A 15,783-nucleotide genomic window follows, 5' to 3' on the forward strand; every position below is an offset into this window, starting at 1 on the left:
GACTTTCTCCAGACAATAAAGGAGAAGGGGCATTCAAAGAAAAGGTGGTTAATATCTTTAAATCCATTCAAACATAGGCAGCAAGCGGGGACACAAGGATACGGCGGTGAATAAGGAAATACAGGGTCAGGCGACAGTTGGAGAGGGCTCTCCAAACAGTGAAACTGTGGCGAAGGATGTGGAATTTAAACCAGGTGATTTTGTGCCCAGGGTAAGGCGTACCAGGGGTACAAACTAGATGCCAAGCAGAGGAGGAGAAGATTCCAGTGGATGAAGAAGACCAGATCAACCTATCTTCCCTAGGGGAGGGGGAAACATAAATGGATAGGAAACATTTTTTTATACACTTTTGCATAAAAAAATTGTTAAAAAAAGCTATTGATAACATGTATTATACATAAACACTAAATTGAGGGTATTGCACAAAGAATTCAAAGTTTGTAGTTGTCCCATAAATGTAAAATCCTTGTTCCCAACCTTGATTTCCACTTTAGTGAGAGAAAAATATGGCTGGCAGCAACTTTGGAACAAAAACCCCTAAAAAAATTGTGTTTTTCTAAAAAATGACACATTTTGGCCATTATATGATAGTAGTGCACTGTATCGGTCCGTATTGTACCGTATCGGTATATATCAGGTGATGCATACCGATATGCACCAATACTTACCGAAACATACATTTTACCTCGCTTTTATATTTTTCATAGAGTATCGGTACGTATCAGTAAGTATCGTATCATGTCGGTGCGTATCAATGGTGTATCGATGCATATACGAAAGGATTTAAAAATTCCATGTATCGTATCGATAAGGGCCGATATAGATACATATCGGATGATACGATACGATACATATCGATACTTATAACTATGATTGGAGGATAGATCTTATGAGCTATAAATGAACCACATAGGAGAGGAGCTTACCTTTCCAAAGTTGGAGCCTTTTTCAGATGTTGTCCAGTATGAGGGTGCAATGATGGGCAGTCAAGATAGAGGAGACGAGTGGGAGGCCTAAGTACTTGACAAGTAAGAAACCAAGGGAGAAACCAATGAGGTAGAGGCGGTAGGCTTTTATATCATCTGAGATGCCCGAGAGGATGATGTTAGATTTAAGGAGATTAATGCAGAGACCAGAGATGGATTCAAAGAAGTAAAGGGAGGAGAGAATGGTTTCTCTAGATCGGGGCTTGGCTTTGGAGAAGATCATAAGATCATCAATAAAAGCAAGATAGGTGAGGTTGATATATTTACATTTGAGGACTAGAGAGATTAGCAAATCATCAGTATGGGATTGAATGGATCTGAAGATGACTTCAAAAGCGAGGGAGAAGAGAAGAGGGGAGAGGGCGGTAACCTTGTCTAATACCCACAAAAAAGGCGAAGAATCCAACTAAGGAACAGTTTACATAGACGAAGAGAGAAGGGGAAGATATGCAGACATGGATCCAATTAACAAAGGGAAGGGGGAAAGACATGGATAGTAGGACTCGATAGATAAAATCTCATCTGATGGAGTCAAAGGCTTTATGAATGTCAATCTCAAAGAGTGCAGAAGGAGAGTGGGATTCCCTACCAAAACCCTGGACAATTTTATGACAAAGGATGATGTTGCCTGGAATGCTCCTCCAATAATGAAGACAGGCTGATTGGGGCTAATAAGGGAGTCAATAACTCCCTAGATACGAGTGGCAAGGATTTTGGCGATGAATTTGCAAAGGAGGTTGCACAGGGAGTCTAAAATCGAACATGGGGGAGGCTCCATCATTCTTGGGGATGAGGCAGAGGAGAGTTTGATTGATCCCCTGGACTTGGGAGGGGTTGAGGAGAAGCTTTTGACAACAGAGATAAGGTCGTTCTCAATAATCTCCCAGCAGAAGGAGAAAAAGCCTATGCTAAAAGCATTAGGGTCGGGTGCTTTACTGGGCTTGTGGGAATGAATAACGGCAAGGATTTTGGAGTCAGAGGGGATGATACTGAGGAGGGGGAGGAGATTAGGGGTGATAGCTTTGTTGAGCAGGAGAGGGGGAAGGGTTGGGGGAGGAGGGGAGGGCAGAAGATGTTTCTGAAGTAGGAAGTGGCCTCAGCCTTAATGTTCTCAGGGTTGAGGAGGTTGGAACCATTAGAGTTCAGGAGGTGGGGAATGGAATTGGAGTTGGTTCTAGCTTTGAGGGATTTGTGGAATTACCCCGAGTTGGAGTCGCCAAGCTCAAGCCACCTAAAGCGGGCCTTTTGCTTAAGGAAGCTCTTTTGCTGAGAAAGTAAGGAAAAAAGCTCGGAAGAGAGGGATTCTCTTCCAGAGCAAGAGAAGGATTATGAAGGTCTGACTGAAGGCAAGATTAGGTGCAAGCAAGCTTATCTCTGTAGGAGGAGACACGAGAAGAGATGATCCCAAAGGTGGAGAGGTTCCAATATTTAAGGGAAAATTTCATATTTTTCAGCTTGCGAGCAAAGACAAAGAGGAGGAGAGGAGTTAACAGGCTTAAGCTATGCAGATTAGACAACACGAAAGAACCCCATCTAAGAGGTCTACATATTAAAAAATTTGAAAGGCTTGGGGTCGAAGGAAACATAGGGTTAGACGAAAACAAAGATAGGGCTATAATCATAAATGGAAGGGGAGTCAAAGGTGCAATAGGAGGAGCGGAAGCAGGAAAGCCAAGCATCATTGACAGCAACCCTGTAAAGCTTGCAATCAATGTGATCAAGACCAGACCTCTTCTCGAGACCTTTTTCTTTTTTTCATCATGTGGGAGTTAGAATTAATTCTCATTTATCTACTTCTATTCATGTGGGGGGAAGAAACTTATTCGTTACAAAGTTATTTATACACTATTGGGTTCTATTTTTTTGTTAATAGATTCAGTAGGGTTTAATATGGTTCGGTGAACCAACATTAAATTTTGAACATCAGCTAACTAATCATATCCTATGGCATTAGAAATTTTATTCTATTTTGGATTTCTTATTGGTTATGCTGTCAAATCACCGATTGTGCCATGTAAATTTGAGGCCAGTCCATCTTAAGTCATCAAGCCGATGTCCTCTAAACAAGATTTAAAGGAGTGAACCAAGGATTGATCTATATAGGGGAGCCTCTGAGCTTCTCATGGCCAAATAGGACGACGTTAATGTCACCACCCCGGCCCCAAGTCGAGGAGCTAGCCCTAGGGGCTAGAGAATGAAGGTTATCCCAAAGGATAGACCTGTCCAGGGCACGGTTGAGACTATAGATGACAGAGAAGGAGGGGCTCCCGACATTGGGGTTAAAGATGGAGAGGTGAATAAGCTGGGGAGAGGAGAAGACAGGCATGATTTGGATTTTGAACGTTCCATAGAATACAAATGCGCCCACTGGGGCAAGTGGAATAGTTAGAAAGGAAGGACCACAGGAGGGTAATGAGGAGGCAATGCCGGGGGGGGCGCATTAGCTTCAAGGACTCTAGTCTCAAAAAGGTAATAAATGATAGATCATGAGTCCTTGAAGCGGGATCTTAGCTCAGCATGCTTGGCCAATGAGTTGAGCCCATGAACATTCTAGATTAACCAACAATTCATAGGGGGAGGGAGGATGCACAAGGTGGCCTCAAGGAGTCTAGGAGAGGGAGAAGGGTGAGAAGCAGATTTGCTTCTGGTGATGCCATTGATATTCCATAACCGAGGGGAACCCAATGGTGGGGAGGGAGGAGGGGCAGAGCGGAGGGATGGGAGAGAGGGGAGGGGGGATGATGGGGGAAAGGGGGGAGAGTGAGCGGATTTAGGATTAGAAGGTTTGAATGCAAAGGATTTGGAATGAAGGGATTTTAAGGAGGAAACTGGGAAGGGGGAAGACATGACCTTACCGGTTTTCTTCAGAGCTTTGGCTTTCTTGAATTTTTTAGAAGTTGTAGCCTGTAGGAGACATGGTGCAGGATTATTTTGAAGCTTTGGATTTCATGGAATTCTTGGGAGTTGAAAGAGACATGGCGAGGCATTACTGTAAGGAAGCTACAGTAGGGGAGGGGAAGTTGGAGTAGACGCGCAAGGCGGCTGAATAGAATTCTCAACAGGGAAAGAGGCAATAGAAGTATCGAGCGAGACACCAAGGGATGTAAGAGAGCTTACAGCAAGACCCACAGTAGCTGGAGGAGTTGTGGCATGGCCTTGCTTGAGAGGGGTCACGGTAAGGGAGGGGGAAGGTAGCGGCTGCAGCGAAGGAGGGAGAAGCTCCGCTAAACAATGCTGAGGGGGGCACGCATCAGAGAGTATGTAACGTGGCAAGGCCATGCCTAGGGGAGGCTATGCCATAGGAAGGGTGGTGAGGCGACATAGTGAGGCCTTTCCGGAAAGGTCCCTCAGCAAGGTGCAGTGGTTGAGGCAAAACATCTAAGATGTTGGACCTACGAGTAGAGGAGGAAGAGGAAGGGTCCTCAAGGGGCAAAGAGAGATGGGAGGGGGCTCAAAGGTCTCCAACAAGAGGGAGGGATGAGGTGGCCGAGGAGGATCAGCAAGTGGAGGAAGGCCTACAAGGAGCAGTCGGGGGGAGGAGAGAGAAAGGAATAAGGTCACGGGTAGAGGAGAAAAAGATGCGGTAGTGCAAAAACTTGACGGGTTGGCCAAGTGGGTCACCCCACTAGAGGAAGAGAAAAAAAAATGGACATGGGCATGGAAGAGGCCTAGCTAGGCCGAGGACTAAGAGGAGTTAGAAGGAGAGGTGATGTGGCCTAAAGGAGAGGAGGTGGGCCTAAAGAGAGTGGTATGGCTGAGGAGGTGAGTGTAGAAGGATGCTAGGCCGAGAAGGGGGTAGGTAAAGAGCCCAGCAGTGAGAGGGTTCAAAGGAGGAGAAGCGAGGAGAGAGAAGACAAAGAAGCGAGAGGGAAGTGCCTGGACTAGAAATCTACAATTATAAGGTCGGTGTAAGGAGGATCGAGTAAAGAGGAAGCATAGGTAAAGTGGTCAAAGGCCAGAAGACAAGAAAAAGGTGATAGAAGGTGGATGGCAGGGGGAGGTAGATTCATGGAATGGGGGCGAGAGGCTACAAGAGATAGGGTAGGGAGCAGCTGAGAACAGAGGTGTCAGGAGAGCCAAGGAAAAGAGCTGCAAAGGGGTTATGCTCAGCGGGCAAAGCACGATGGTTCAAAGGGGCTAAGGAGGTAAGAGCCTTACAGGAAGTCGGCAACAGTCTAGCATGAGGTCATAGGGACCAACTCTAACCATGGCGGAAGGCAGTCACATTTAGAGAGGTAGGTGAGTGAGGGATATCCATCCTTTCGTCGGCGGCAGGGGGCACAGGCTTGGAGCAATCCTCAGGAGATATTTGCTCTTATGGCTAAGTATAACTCAATAAAAGTTCTCCAATCATTAGCCATAGAGATTGACTATTGTATCAGCTAGATGGGAAGAATGTGTTCCTTCGTGGTGACTTAGAAGATGAGGTGTACATGCAAACTCCACACGGCTTCTCATTCCCATAGCTGAAGGGAAAGTGTGTCTCTTCAAGAAGGCACTATACAGTCTCAAAGAATCCCCAAAGGATTGGTTTGAAAGCTTCGAACATATTATTTTGAAGAATGGGTGATCTCAGAGTCAAGCTAACCACACCTTATTTACCCAGCAAGGTGGCACCATTACAACCTTTTTATTTATGAACAAATAAATTCATTACCAAGAGAGGAAATAATATACAAAGGAAAAGGGGGGTCAGACTAAGGTTTCAATAAAGGTTATCTCAGAAGAAAGAAAATACAACAAAAAGGTATAGAAAAACTGCTCAATGAGCCCATAAAAAAGGGGAGAACATCACTGGGGGCAGATAATATTAGATTGGAGGCCCCCAGGAAGCAATAATGAGTATGTTCCTTAGGGTGTCAGAGACCAATCGATGTTGGAGGGATCTAAGTTTGGAGCTAACATCGAAGTAGATGGCCTTCCAAATATGATCCAAAGAGTAGGAGACCATCTACGAATGTTTCGTTCCATCAAGATATGGTTGATGGTCGTGCAAAAATCTAACTTTCCCACAGTGTCATAAATAGAGGAGCCCGCAAAAGTCATATCTATCCAAATCCATTCCCTTTCAAAGGGGAGAGAACACCTACTAGATGGCCAGTAGCTATGAAGAACTTTATGATATAAATTTATGTCCTCCAAGCCAATCTGGTAGAGACAGCAAGAAGGAAGGACTTCGATGTGACGGAGAATGAGGAAGGCTGCATAGGAAGGTGGTTGGAAAGGGTGCGGCAAACTGTGAAGTTGTGGAGAGGGATGTGTCCTTTAACCAAATGATGTTACGCTAGGGGCAACCGGACCGTGGATCTGATGAACTCCCAAGCCAAAGAAAAGGTCCCAAAGGAGGAAGGGAGCCAAATACATTTAGTTTCTCTTCCCCGGTGACCAGGGGAAGGGGAGGAAGAGAAGCCCAGAGATCGGCAAGAGGAGTGGGGAAAAGGGAGGAAACCAACCATTGGCAGAGCTGTGGAGATGATGAGCCAACGTGGGCATTTCTATCTATTCTCAAAGAGTACATGACTTTAGGGATGACCAAGGAAAGGAGGATCCCCGAAGGGTGCCAGGGGTTCCAGCCAGAGGGAAGTAAACCATCCATTGCCTATAGAATAGAGATGGCATTCAGAGGAGTGGGCCGGAATAAGAAGATTTTCCTTGTCTAATATTGACGGAGGACGAGAAGTATCCCATTGAGCTACCATTAACCAAGATAGAGAAGCAGGGGGAAGAGATGCAAGAGTGGATCCAATGAACAAAAGTAGGGGGAAAGACATTTGAAGCAGAACTTTAGAGATGAAGTTCCAGCTAATAGAGTCAAAAGCCTTACGGATATCAATTTTAAAAAGAGTTGCAGAGAAGTGGGATTTATGATCAAACCCACGAACAATCTCATGGCAAAGGAGGATGTTATTTGCAACGCTTCTCCCAGCAATGAATGTAAACTGATTTGGACTGACGAGGGAGTCAACATTTTTTTGGATGCGATTGGCCAAGATTTTAGCAATGAATTTATAGAGCAGATTATAAAGGGAGATGGGCCTAAAGTCGTATATAGAGGCAGCACCTTCCTTTTTAGGAATGAGGGAAAGAAAGGTATGGTTAATACCTCGAATCTGATTGGGGTTATAGAATAAGCTTCTAATAACCAGTATAAAATCAGCATGGATGATGTCCCAACAGGAAGAGAAGAACCTCATACTAAAGCCATTAGTGCCAGGAGCTTTATTGGCTGTGTGAGAAAGGACAGCCGCAAATATTTCCTCATTAGAGGGGATGGATTGGAGGGAAGGGAGAAGGTGATCAGGAATGAATTATTTAGGAGATCAGGAGGGAGGGGCGGATGGGGGAAGAAGGGGGTGGAAAAGGTCTTTGCAAAAGGAGACAACTTCTGATTTAATGTCTTCAGGGCTATGGAGCTCAATCCCAGTTATAGAATGAGGTTTAGAATGGAATTGATGTTGGATTTGGCTGTGAGACCAATGGAAGTTAACAGTATTGGAGTCTCCAAGACCAAGCCACTCAATTCTAGCCTTGGGCCAAAAGAAAGGAAAGATCAGAGGAGAGGAGCTTTTCTTCCTCTGCAAGGCTGAGGTTAAGGTGATCCAATATAAGTTTGGATTGGATAGAAAGAAGCTTGTCACGGTAGGAGGAGACTCGGGAAGAAATGTTGCCAAAAGAGGAGGAATTCCATTGCTTAAGTGTCAATTTGACATTCTTGAACCTTAATTGTCTATGTTGATGATATTGTAGAGGCTGGAGATGAAAGGGTTGAGATGGCTAGGTTGGAGTCCTACTTGGCTCAATAGTTTGAAATCAAAGATTTGGGACCCTTAAAATATTTCTTAAGAGTTAAAGTGTCAAGGTCTAAGAAGGGAAATATATATCAAAGAAAGTTTGGGCCAAACCTGTTGAAAGAAACAAGGATGTTTGGGTTGCAAACTTACAAATTCACCTATTGTGCAAAATCACAAGCTAGGAGAAGATTGTGCTAGAAGGCTACACAGATTCTGACTAGGCTGTATCCATCTTATACAGACATTATACATTGGGCTATTGCACATTTGTGGGAGGTAATTTTTTCATATGAAGAAGCAAAAAACAGCTTGTTGTGGCTAGATTAAGTGCAGAGGAAGAATTCAAGGCAATACAGCTCTACTGTGATAATAACCATCTCAATTCATGGAGTTTGTGAACTCCTATGGTTGAGTCGGTTGGTCTAGGAGCCCATTGTGGCTAGATTAAGTGCAGAGGCAGAATTCAAGGCAATACGGCTTTACTGTGATAATAACCACCTCAACTCATGGAGTTTGTGAACTCCTATGGTTGAGACAGTTGGTCTAGGAGTTGGGGTTTGACACTGAAGGACTAATGACTGTGATAACAAGGCAACTATAAGAATTGCTGACAATCCAATGCAACATGATAGAATAAAGCACATTGAAGTAGGCTGGCACTTTATCAAGGAGAAGATAGACTCTGGCAACATTTGCACCTCTTGTGGAGGCAGGTGATCAATTAGCAAATATCTTCACCAAAGGCTCATCTCTCACCAGTTTAATAGCCTTTTATGCAAGCCGGAGACAAGCTGGGAATGTATAACATTTATTCTCCAGCTTAAGGGTGAGTGTTAGAGTTATGTAATATTATTTTGTTGTCTTATATATATATATATATATTATCTTTTTCCTCCCTAGGAGGTGTATGTATTTCCTTACATCATATTAAGCAATATAGGTGTAGTAGAGATTATTCTCTCTAACACACAACATTCCATCTTCTACTTTAGTCTACTTTAGTTCATACATTTACTTTAGTTGCTTCCTCATCTTGGGTTATTAATTCTGATGCTACAGACTATATGACTAGCATGTCATATTGCTTTGATTACCACTTTGTTTGTTCAAGTAAAGATAAAATTAGGGTTTGTAATGGCTCTATCATCCATTTCTAGGAAGGGAAGTACACTTGCTACCTCATCTATACCTTTGGACTCCATGCTTCATATTCCCAATTTTGTTACTAACCTCCTCTCTATTAGTCATAACACTGAATCCTTGAATTGTAGTCACATTTTTTCCCCTCTCAGTGCTTGTTTTAGAATCTGGTGACAAGTAGGATTATTGGAGTGGCTCTGAGGAGCATGGACTATATCTCTTTGATCCTAGACCATCCCTTTTGAAAGAAGCACAATCTCCTCCCTCCCCCTTTTTTGGTAAACAAAGAAGCACAATCATATATCTATGGAAGTAGTGATAATAGTTATGTAAACAACGCGATGCTTTGGCATCAATGTTTGGGACATCCTTTCTTTTGCTTTATGAAAACACAATTGCCTCATTATTTTCTTTAATATCTAGTTCCTATATGTTTCAATGTGAATCTTGTTGATTCGCAAAATAGTGCAAATCTCATTACTCTTATCATGGAAATAGAACTACTGCTCCTTTTCATGTTTTAAACATGGTTCGATGTTGAAATGGACAACAAATCTACCAGATTTAGGCTTCAAATGAACTGCCACATGGCAGCTATTGCGAGCTTCAATGAATTTGTACTGTAAATCAGTGACATACTATGCACTCAAAATATTATAAAAAAAAAAAAAACAAAAAAAACAAAACAACAACAACAACTAGTAAAAAAGGAAATTACAAACCCTCAATCTTATGATTAAGCAATTTAGCATCCTTCAGCCTCAAAAAACAAGATATTGGAGAAAAATCTAAAAATGATGTGCAACAACATAACATAGTCAAGGAAAGAGACTTCATGGACCTGGGAATAGTTTTGAATTGCTTTGTTGAAGCCAGTATGGTAAGCATGCACAACTTCATCCACAGCATCTTCAATGATTTCACTCTGTTCCTTCAAGTAACGTGCTTCAACTTCACGATCATTTGATGTCAAGATATGGACAACATGAGGTAAGGAATCAAAACGTGCAGCAGCCCAGCTTTCATCTACTCTTGAAAGATCTTCCTTCAAGTACTGAATGAACCAAAATCAAGGATCAAAATACATAAGGAATAGATATGGTGGACCAAATAAGAATATGCACAAAAAAGCTGCAATGATAAAAATCAGAATATTATAGGAAAGCATGAGGTTATTAATGCAACACAAATAAATTGGCTGAGGCCGCACCTATTGATGGGAACACTTCTTACTTTCAATAGTCACGGATCTTTAATCAATTTAATTAAGTTACTAGTTTATTTAGCAATTGAAGCTTGAAATCTCTCAGCTCTACTGTGGAAATTGTCTTTTTGACAACAATAGGGCATGAAATTTTTTAGATTCAGCTACTAACAGAGAAAACATACCTAACCCATTCCATTTCCAGCAATCTCAATAACAGGGAATTAAACTCGTCAACTATAATATCAAGAAAATGCAATAGTCAAATCCATCCAAAAAGAAACACTTACAGGTTTATCCGCCACGGCAGTAGGAAGCCCATCGAAAATGCCCATCTTTTAGCGGATTACCACTCTGGACCGGAGCAGAAAACAGAATTAAACCAGAAATAAAACGCTTATCAGGCAAAACAGTCTAATTAAACTATTCCATACTCTGCAATTCCATTTATATCAACACATTGCGAATCGAAAACGAAATACAGATAACAGATTCAACGGAAGAGAAACATTGAAACGATTCGAATTTATACTAGTAACCTATGAATATTGATGCAATAAAAGGAAAGATTTTGCACATTATTACCAGAGAGATCCCCCCAAGCTGAGGAGAAGAGTAGGCAGAAGAGAAGGGGAAAAAAAAATGGATGAGATTTTAATGTGGTGAAGAAATGGGGAAAAAAAAATTCTCCTCTTGTAATGACTTGTCCCATTGCCGTTAGTTCGATGTTCTACAATAACGGTAAAGTATTTTGAATCGCCCTAATTAGCCACGTGCTAAAATGGTAGCGTCCCACTTGCGAGATTGCTGGACATAATCACTTTAATGCATTCTTACAAATCTGACACACAGAACGCTACGATTGGGAACTCCATCCCCATCTATTTTAATTTGGTTGCGTTGAAAAAGGTCATGTAAGAGTTTTCTTGAGTGACTCTTTTTTTTTTTTTTTGGTAAAATTATTGAGTGACCCACTCACTTTGGAATCTGAAAATGCAATAGGGCAGGCCGGGCTAGCATTTGAAAACCATTACCCAACCTATGTCCCAAGAGCTCAGCGGCTTAGCCTAGGCATAGCCGGGCTAATCTAAGGGCCCGTTTGATAACGTAACCAGAAACGTGTTTCTGTGTTTTCTTGTTCTCAGAAACAAAGAAACGGCATAAATACCGTTTGGTAAAAGTGTTATGTTCCACTTGTTTCTTGAAACGTAAATTGAAATTTATAACAATTTATGCTTCAAGAAACATGAATGACGAAACAAGTTTTACTTGTTTCGCTCGTTTCTCGAAACAAAAATGGGGCACAAAAAATCGATATTGAAGACGAAGCTACTGGACTCCTTAATCGCATATCTGTATTCTTTCGTCTCCGATGAAGTCTAGCCAATCCGAAGCAGCTTCATCGTCGTCCACTACAGCGTTTTTCGACCCACCACAGCAACCGTTGGCGGTTCCGGCGACAACATCATCATCGATGGCATCAGAGAAAATGGCTTGTCTATCGATATCGGCTGCAGAAGAAACCTCTGGGTCCCGTGAAGGGGGCGGCCAGGTTTGTCGCCGCTTCTTCCACTCCTCGGGTCCTACCTCTTACATTCGTAAATCGTAATCAAACTCTGGGTCTCAATCTGCCGGCGGCACTCCGCTGCAAGGCCCCAATCAATGAGGAATCAACTCCAAATTCTGCCCTAGTTCTCCACTTCTCCAGTAAATCGTAACCTAATTCTGAATCTCGATCTGCCGGGAGGCCCTTCATCTCTTTCATCCAGAATCCAAATTGTCGGGCCTCAGTTGAAAGTCACGACTAGCGACTCCATTGTCTCAAGCTGCACGAAGCAGACAACCACCGTCCTTGTTGCTGCTCGAACCTGCAGGTATGCTCTCTCTCTCTGTCTCTCTCGTTTGCTCTGTCCCATTCTTCTCTCTCTCTCGCATGCTCGTTGTCTTTCTTTTTCCTAGGAACCGTGAGCCTTGGTAAGTGTTAAAACTTTGGGTAATCTAGGGTTTCATATAGTTTTGAGGTTTGTTGGTAAACCTCTTCCACAATTCTTGATCCCAAAGCTGGTTTCCTTTTCAATAACGACTCTGTTCTCATCACTGCCGATATCCTCGTATTGAATGAATCCATTTCCTTCACCCGTGATAACAATGAGGTACAGTCTTCTTCCTCGTCATCCTCGGTTGTCGTCGCAGGTCCTGTTTCTGATGTATTGAGTGGGAAGTTCACTTGGAGGGTTCGCAATTTCAGTCTTTTTAAGGAGATGATCAAAACCCAGAAGATAATGAACCCTGTTTTCCCTGCTGGGAATGTAATCTTCGGATTAGTGTCTACCAGAGTTCCGTCAATGGGGTTGAGTATATCTCAATGTGTCTGGAGAGCAAGGACACCGAGAAGTCTGTCGTTCCCGACCGGAGCTGCTGGTGTTTGTTTCGAATGTCGATGTTGAATCAGAAACCTGGGTTTAACCACATGCATAGAGACCCGTATGGCCGCTAATAAGAGTTTCAAGAAACAAGGTTTATCAAACACCCAAAATTCTGTTTCTGTCGTTTCTTGAAACAGAAACAGCAGAAACGTTATCAAACGGACCCTAAGATCTGACTAGATTATCTCAAACCATACTTAGGCTTTATTGGGATCAAAGTAAGCTAGGTTTGACTTTTTTTGTCATAAAATGTTTTTAAACAAAGATGGAAAACATTTTAAATCTCAACGCGTCTATCTCCCATTTACCTTTTTGAAATGACCCCCACTTCTGCTAAAAGCATGGACCAGCACCGCCACCACCCCTAGCTTCACCCCTCCCCTCCAGCTCTTCCTCTCCACCGTGGCTCCCGCGCCTCCCCCCTCCCCCATCCCCCATCCCCCATCCCCCACCCCCCACCATGCCTTTTGGTTCTTCCCGCTCCGCTCCTCCTCACTCTGCTACCCTCCCCCGCAACTCCACCCCTGTTCTTCCTCCTCTAACCCACCTATGACCTCTTTCTCCCCCCGCTAAACCTTGGTTTTCTTATCTCTTTTATGTGTTGGTCACGTTGCAGGTGCTAAAGCGTAGCTCAATAAAGAAGGGTAATTTTCATTTCATGAAAGATACATGGTAATGAAATCAACAAGCCACTATTTCTTTTAAACATTTCTATACAGATCCTTTGAAATTCAATCCATATCCCAATTGTTGCTGCAGCCCATTGATATGTGCACACAGGGCATTGAAGGGAGATTGAATAAGGCGTGTGTGTATGCCAACCGTTGATGAAATGTAGTGGCTATCAGGTATGTTGTGTGTCGCAATCAGTTATACGTAGGTATTATCAGTTATTTCACTCCTAATTAGAGGGAGTAGTGCAATAGGGTAGTTATTAGGAGTTATTCTCAACTTGGTTTGACGAGTTGTAACCGTAGAGCCTTGAATGATAAGCTTGGTCCATTAGAAAAGGAGGTCTTGGCTTCCTCGATAAAGCCATAAGGTATCCAAGAGGTAATAGTTTCGTAAATTTATTCACAAAAAAAAAAAAAAAAAAAAAATAGTTTTGTCAGTAAAACTATTATTTCTTTTCCTTTTTCATTTCCATTGTTTATCTCTCTCCCTATCAATCTCCTACTTTCTCTCCATTTTAACTCACCTTATCAATATCCCAAGAGGTAGATCGGCCATACATGCATCAATTTGTATCAAAGCTGGCATGGCCCAACCATGAATACCTTAATCCATTGGCACATATTATCTCCAGAGAAGGTGACCTGGGAAGACAAAGATGCTCTTAAAGCGACAAATTTCGAAGATTGATCTTGAGGATAAGATATTTTTGTAAGGGGAATGGACTAATATGTGAATGCATGGCATTCAAGGGGGATTGTATAAGGCATGGCATATGTGTGTACGCTAGAGATGTAGTGGATATCGGATATATTGTGCATTGTAATCAGCTATACATAGTTATTATTTTGTTTTACTTCTAATAATGCCCCCTTTCTTGTACTATAGCCTAACTACATCTGAATATGAATAGTTTTAGAAATTATGCCCCCTCACTTGTACTATAGCCTAACTACATCTGAATATGAATAGTTCTAGAAATTATGCCCCCTCCCCTACCTCTAATGGTGCTGGCATGTTGTTAGTTTTAAATCTCAAAATGTGTCACCAGAACCTCTTGCCCTTCCACGAATTGTTGTGTGGAGTTCATTGGCGCAAGGTCAATGTGGTGCCTATTCGATTTTTTCCTCCACCTTTCTCAACTTCACTGGGAGTATACGAAAGCTAAAGTTGAGTTCAATGAGTAGAGGTTGAAGGTGAGTTCAATGAGCAGAGGTTGAAAATAATTAGAAGCTACCTTCCCTCTTTAGTTTTAATCAAATGGTATATAGGTAAGTTCACATATAATGAAGGGCAATTAGGACATTAGGTGGTTTAATATCCAATGGCATTATCACTTAACAACTCCAACTTAACAGGAACTAATGGACTGTGTCTACTTGAAATAAACTTAAAACACAGGGGAGGGTGCTAATTTCTGAAATTATTCGTATCCAGATGTAATTAGGCCATAATACAGGGGATGGGGCTTAATTTTCCAGAAAAAAAAAAGAGTTTTGTCTAAAGTTATTCTTCGATTTCCTATTTTATTTCCCTTGTTTATCTCTCTCCCTATCTAATCTCCTATTTTTTCTCCATTTTAACTCGCCTTATCAATATCCCAAGAGGGAGATTAGCCATACACGCATCAATTCGTATTAGAGCTGGCATGGCCCAATAGATGAAATTTAGTTGCTGCCTGGGTTGCAGCCAAGTAACTGCAACCCCCGTGACAGCCAAAGAAATGGAATCTAAAAAAGTATTTTGGAAAATACTATAACCTAGAAAGGTATTTGTGAACCATAGGGAAAAGTGAATTATTCTATTTCTTTCATTGGAAGTAGGGGGTTGCAGCTACTTAGTTTAGCTGTAACCACGGTAGCAACCAAATTTTGGCCCAACTATGGATGCCCTAATCCATTTGCACACACTATCTTCAGAGGAGGCAACCTAAGAAGACATAGATGTTGCTGGAGTGACAATTTTCTTATATTGATCTTGAGGACAATATGTTTTTTTAAGGAGAATGGACTGATATATGAACACATGGCATTCAAGGGGAATTGCATAAGGCATGTGTGTGTGTGTGAACCGTTGATGAGATGTAGTGGTATTAGGTCTATCGTGTATTAGAATTTGTTATATTTAATTATTATTAGTTGTTTAACTTTTAATTAGAGGAGTAGTGCAATAGAACATGGGTAGCTGTCAGGAGTTATCCGGATTGTAACTAGGGGTGTCAATTCTTAAACCGAACCGGTAAAACCGGCCAGATCGAACCGATAACAACACGGACCGAACCGAACTGAAGCCTTATTGGGTCGATTCGGTTTGGAGTATTGCAACCCCAACACCAAACCGAATCGCACCGGAAACCGGATGAACCCGAAACCAAACCGAAATCGACTCAAAACCCGGACCGAAACTGAAACCAAACCGGTAAGAAACCGAAACACTCCAAAATTCATTAAAAAATCAAAATTTTCATAGTTTTGTAAACATTTGTATGGAAAGTCGAATCCAAATTGGACCAAAAACCAAAACCAACCCGGTTACAAATCGATTTAAGAAACCGAAGACAAACC

The 15,783-nt window shown here is 42.2% G+C and overlaps 1 protein-coding gene across 2 annotated transcripts in view; it reads right to left on the bottom strand.

Moving 5' to 3' along the window:
- The window catches only part of LOC122084543 (exocyst complex component SEC8-like), a 48,716-nt gene extending 37,858 nt beyond the window's left edge, over nucleotides 1-10,858 (bottom strand). Inside the window, exons 1-3 of one of the 2 annotated variants that reach the window (XM_042652854.1) lie at nucleotides 10,707-10,858; nucleotides 10,412-10,475; nucleotides 9,759-9,971 (exon numbers count right to left, since the gene is read on the bottom strand). In XM_042652854.1, coding sequence (XP_042508788.1) covers nucleotides 9,759-9,971; nucleotides 10,412-10,456 — 258 coding nt within the window. In that variant the 5' untranslated portion in view covers nucleotides 10,457-10,475; nucleotides 10,707-10,858. The remainder of the gene's footprint in view (nucleotides 1-9,758; nucleotides 9,972-10,411; nucleotides 10,476-10,706) is intronic. The other variant, XM_042652855.1, reaches the window with a different exon arrangement.
- Nucleotides 10,859-15,783: the final 4,925 nt, after the last annotated feature.

This window comes from Macadamia integrifolia, chromosome 7 (genome assembly GCF_013358625.1).
Source record: "Macadamia integrifolia cultivar HAES 741 chromosome 7, SCU_Mint_v3, whole genome shotgun sequence".
In the NCBI taxonomy this organism is placed as follows: Eukaryota; Viridiplantae; Streptophyta; class Magnoliopsida; order Proteales; family Proteaceae; genus Macadamia; species Macadamia integrifolia.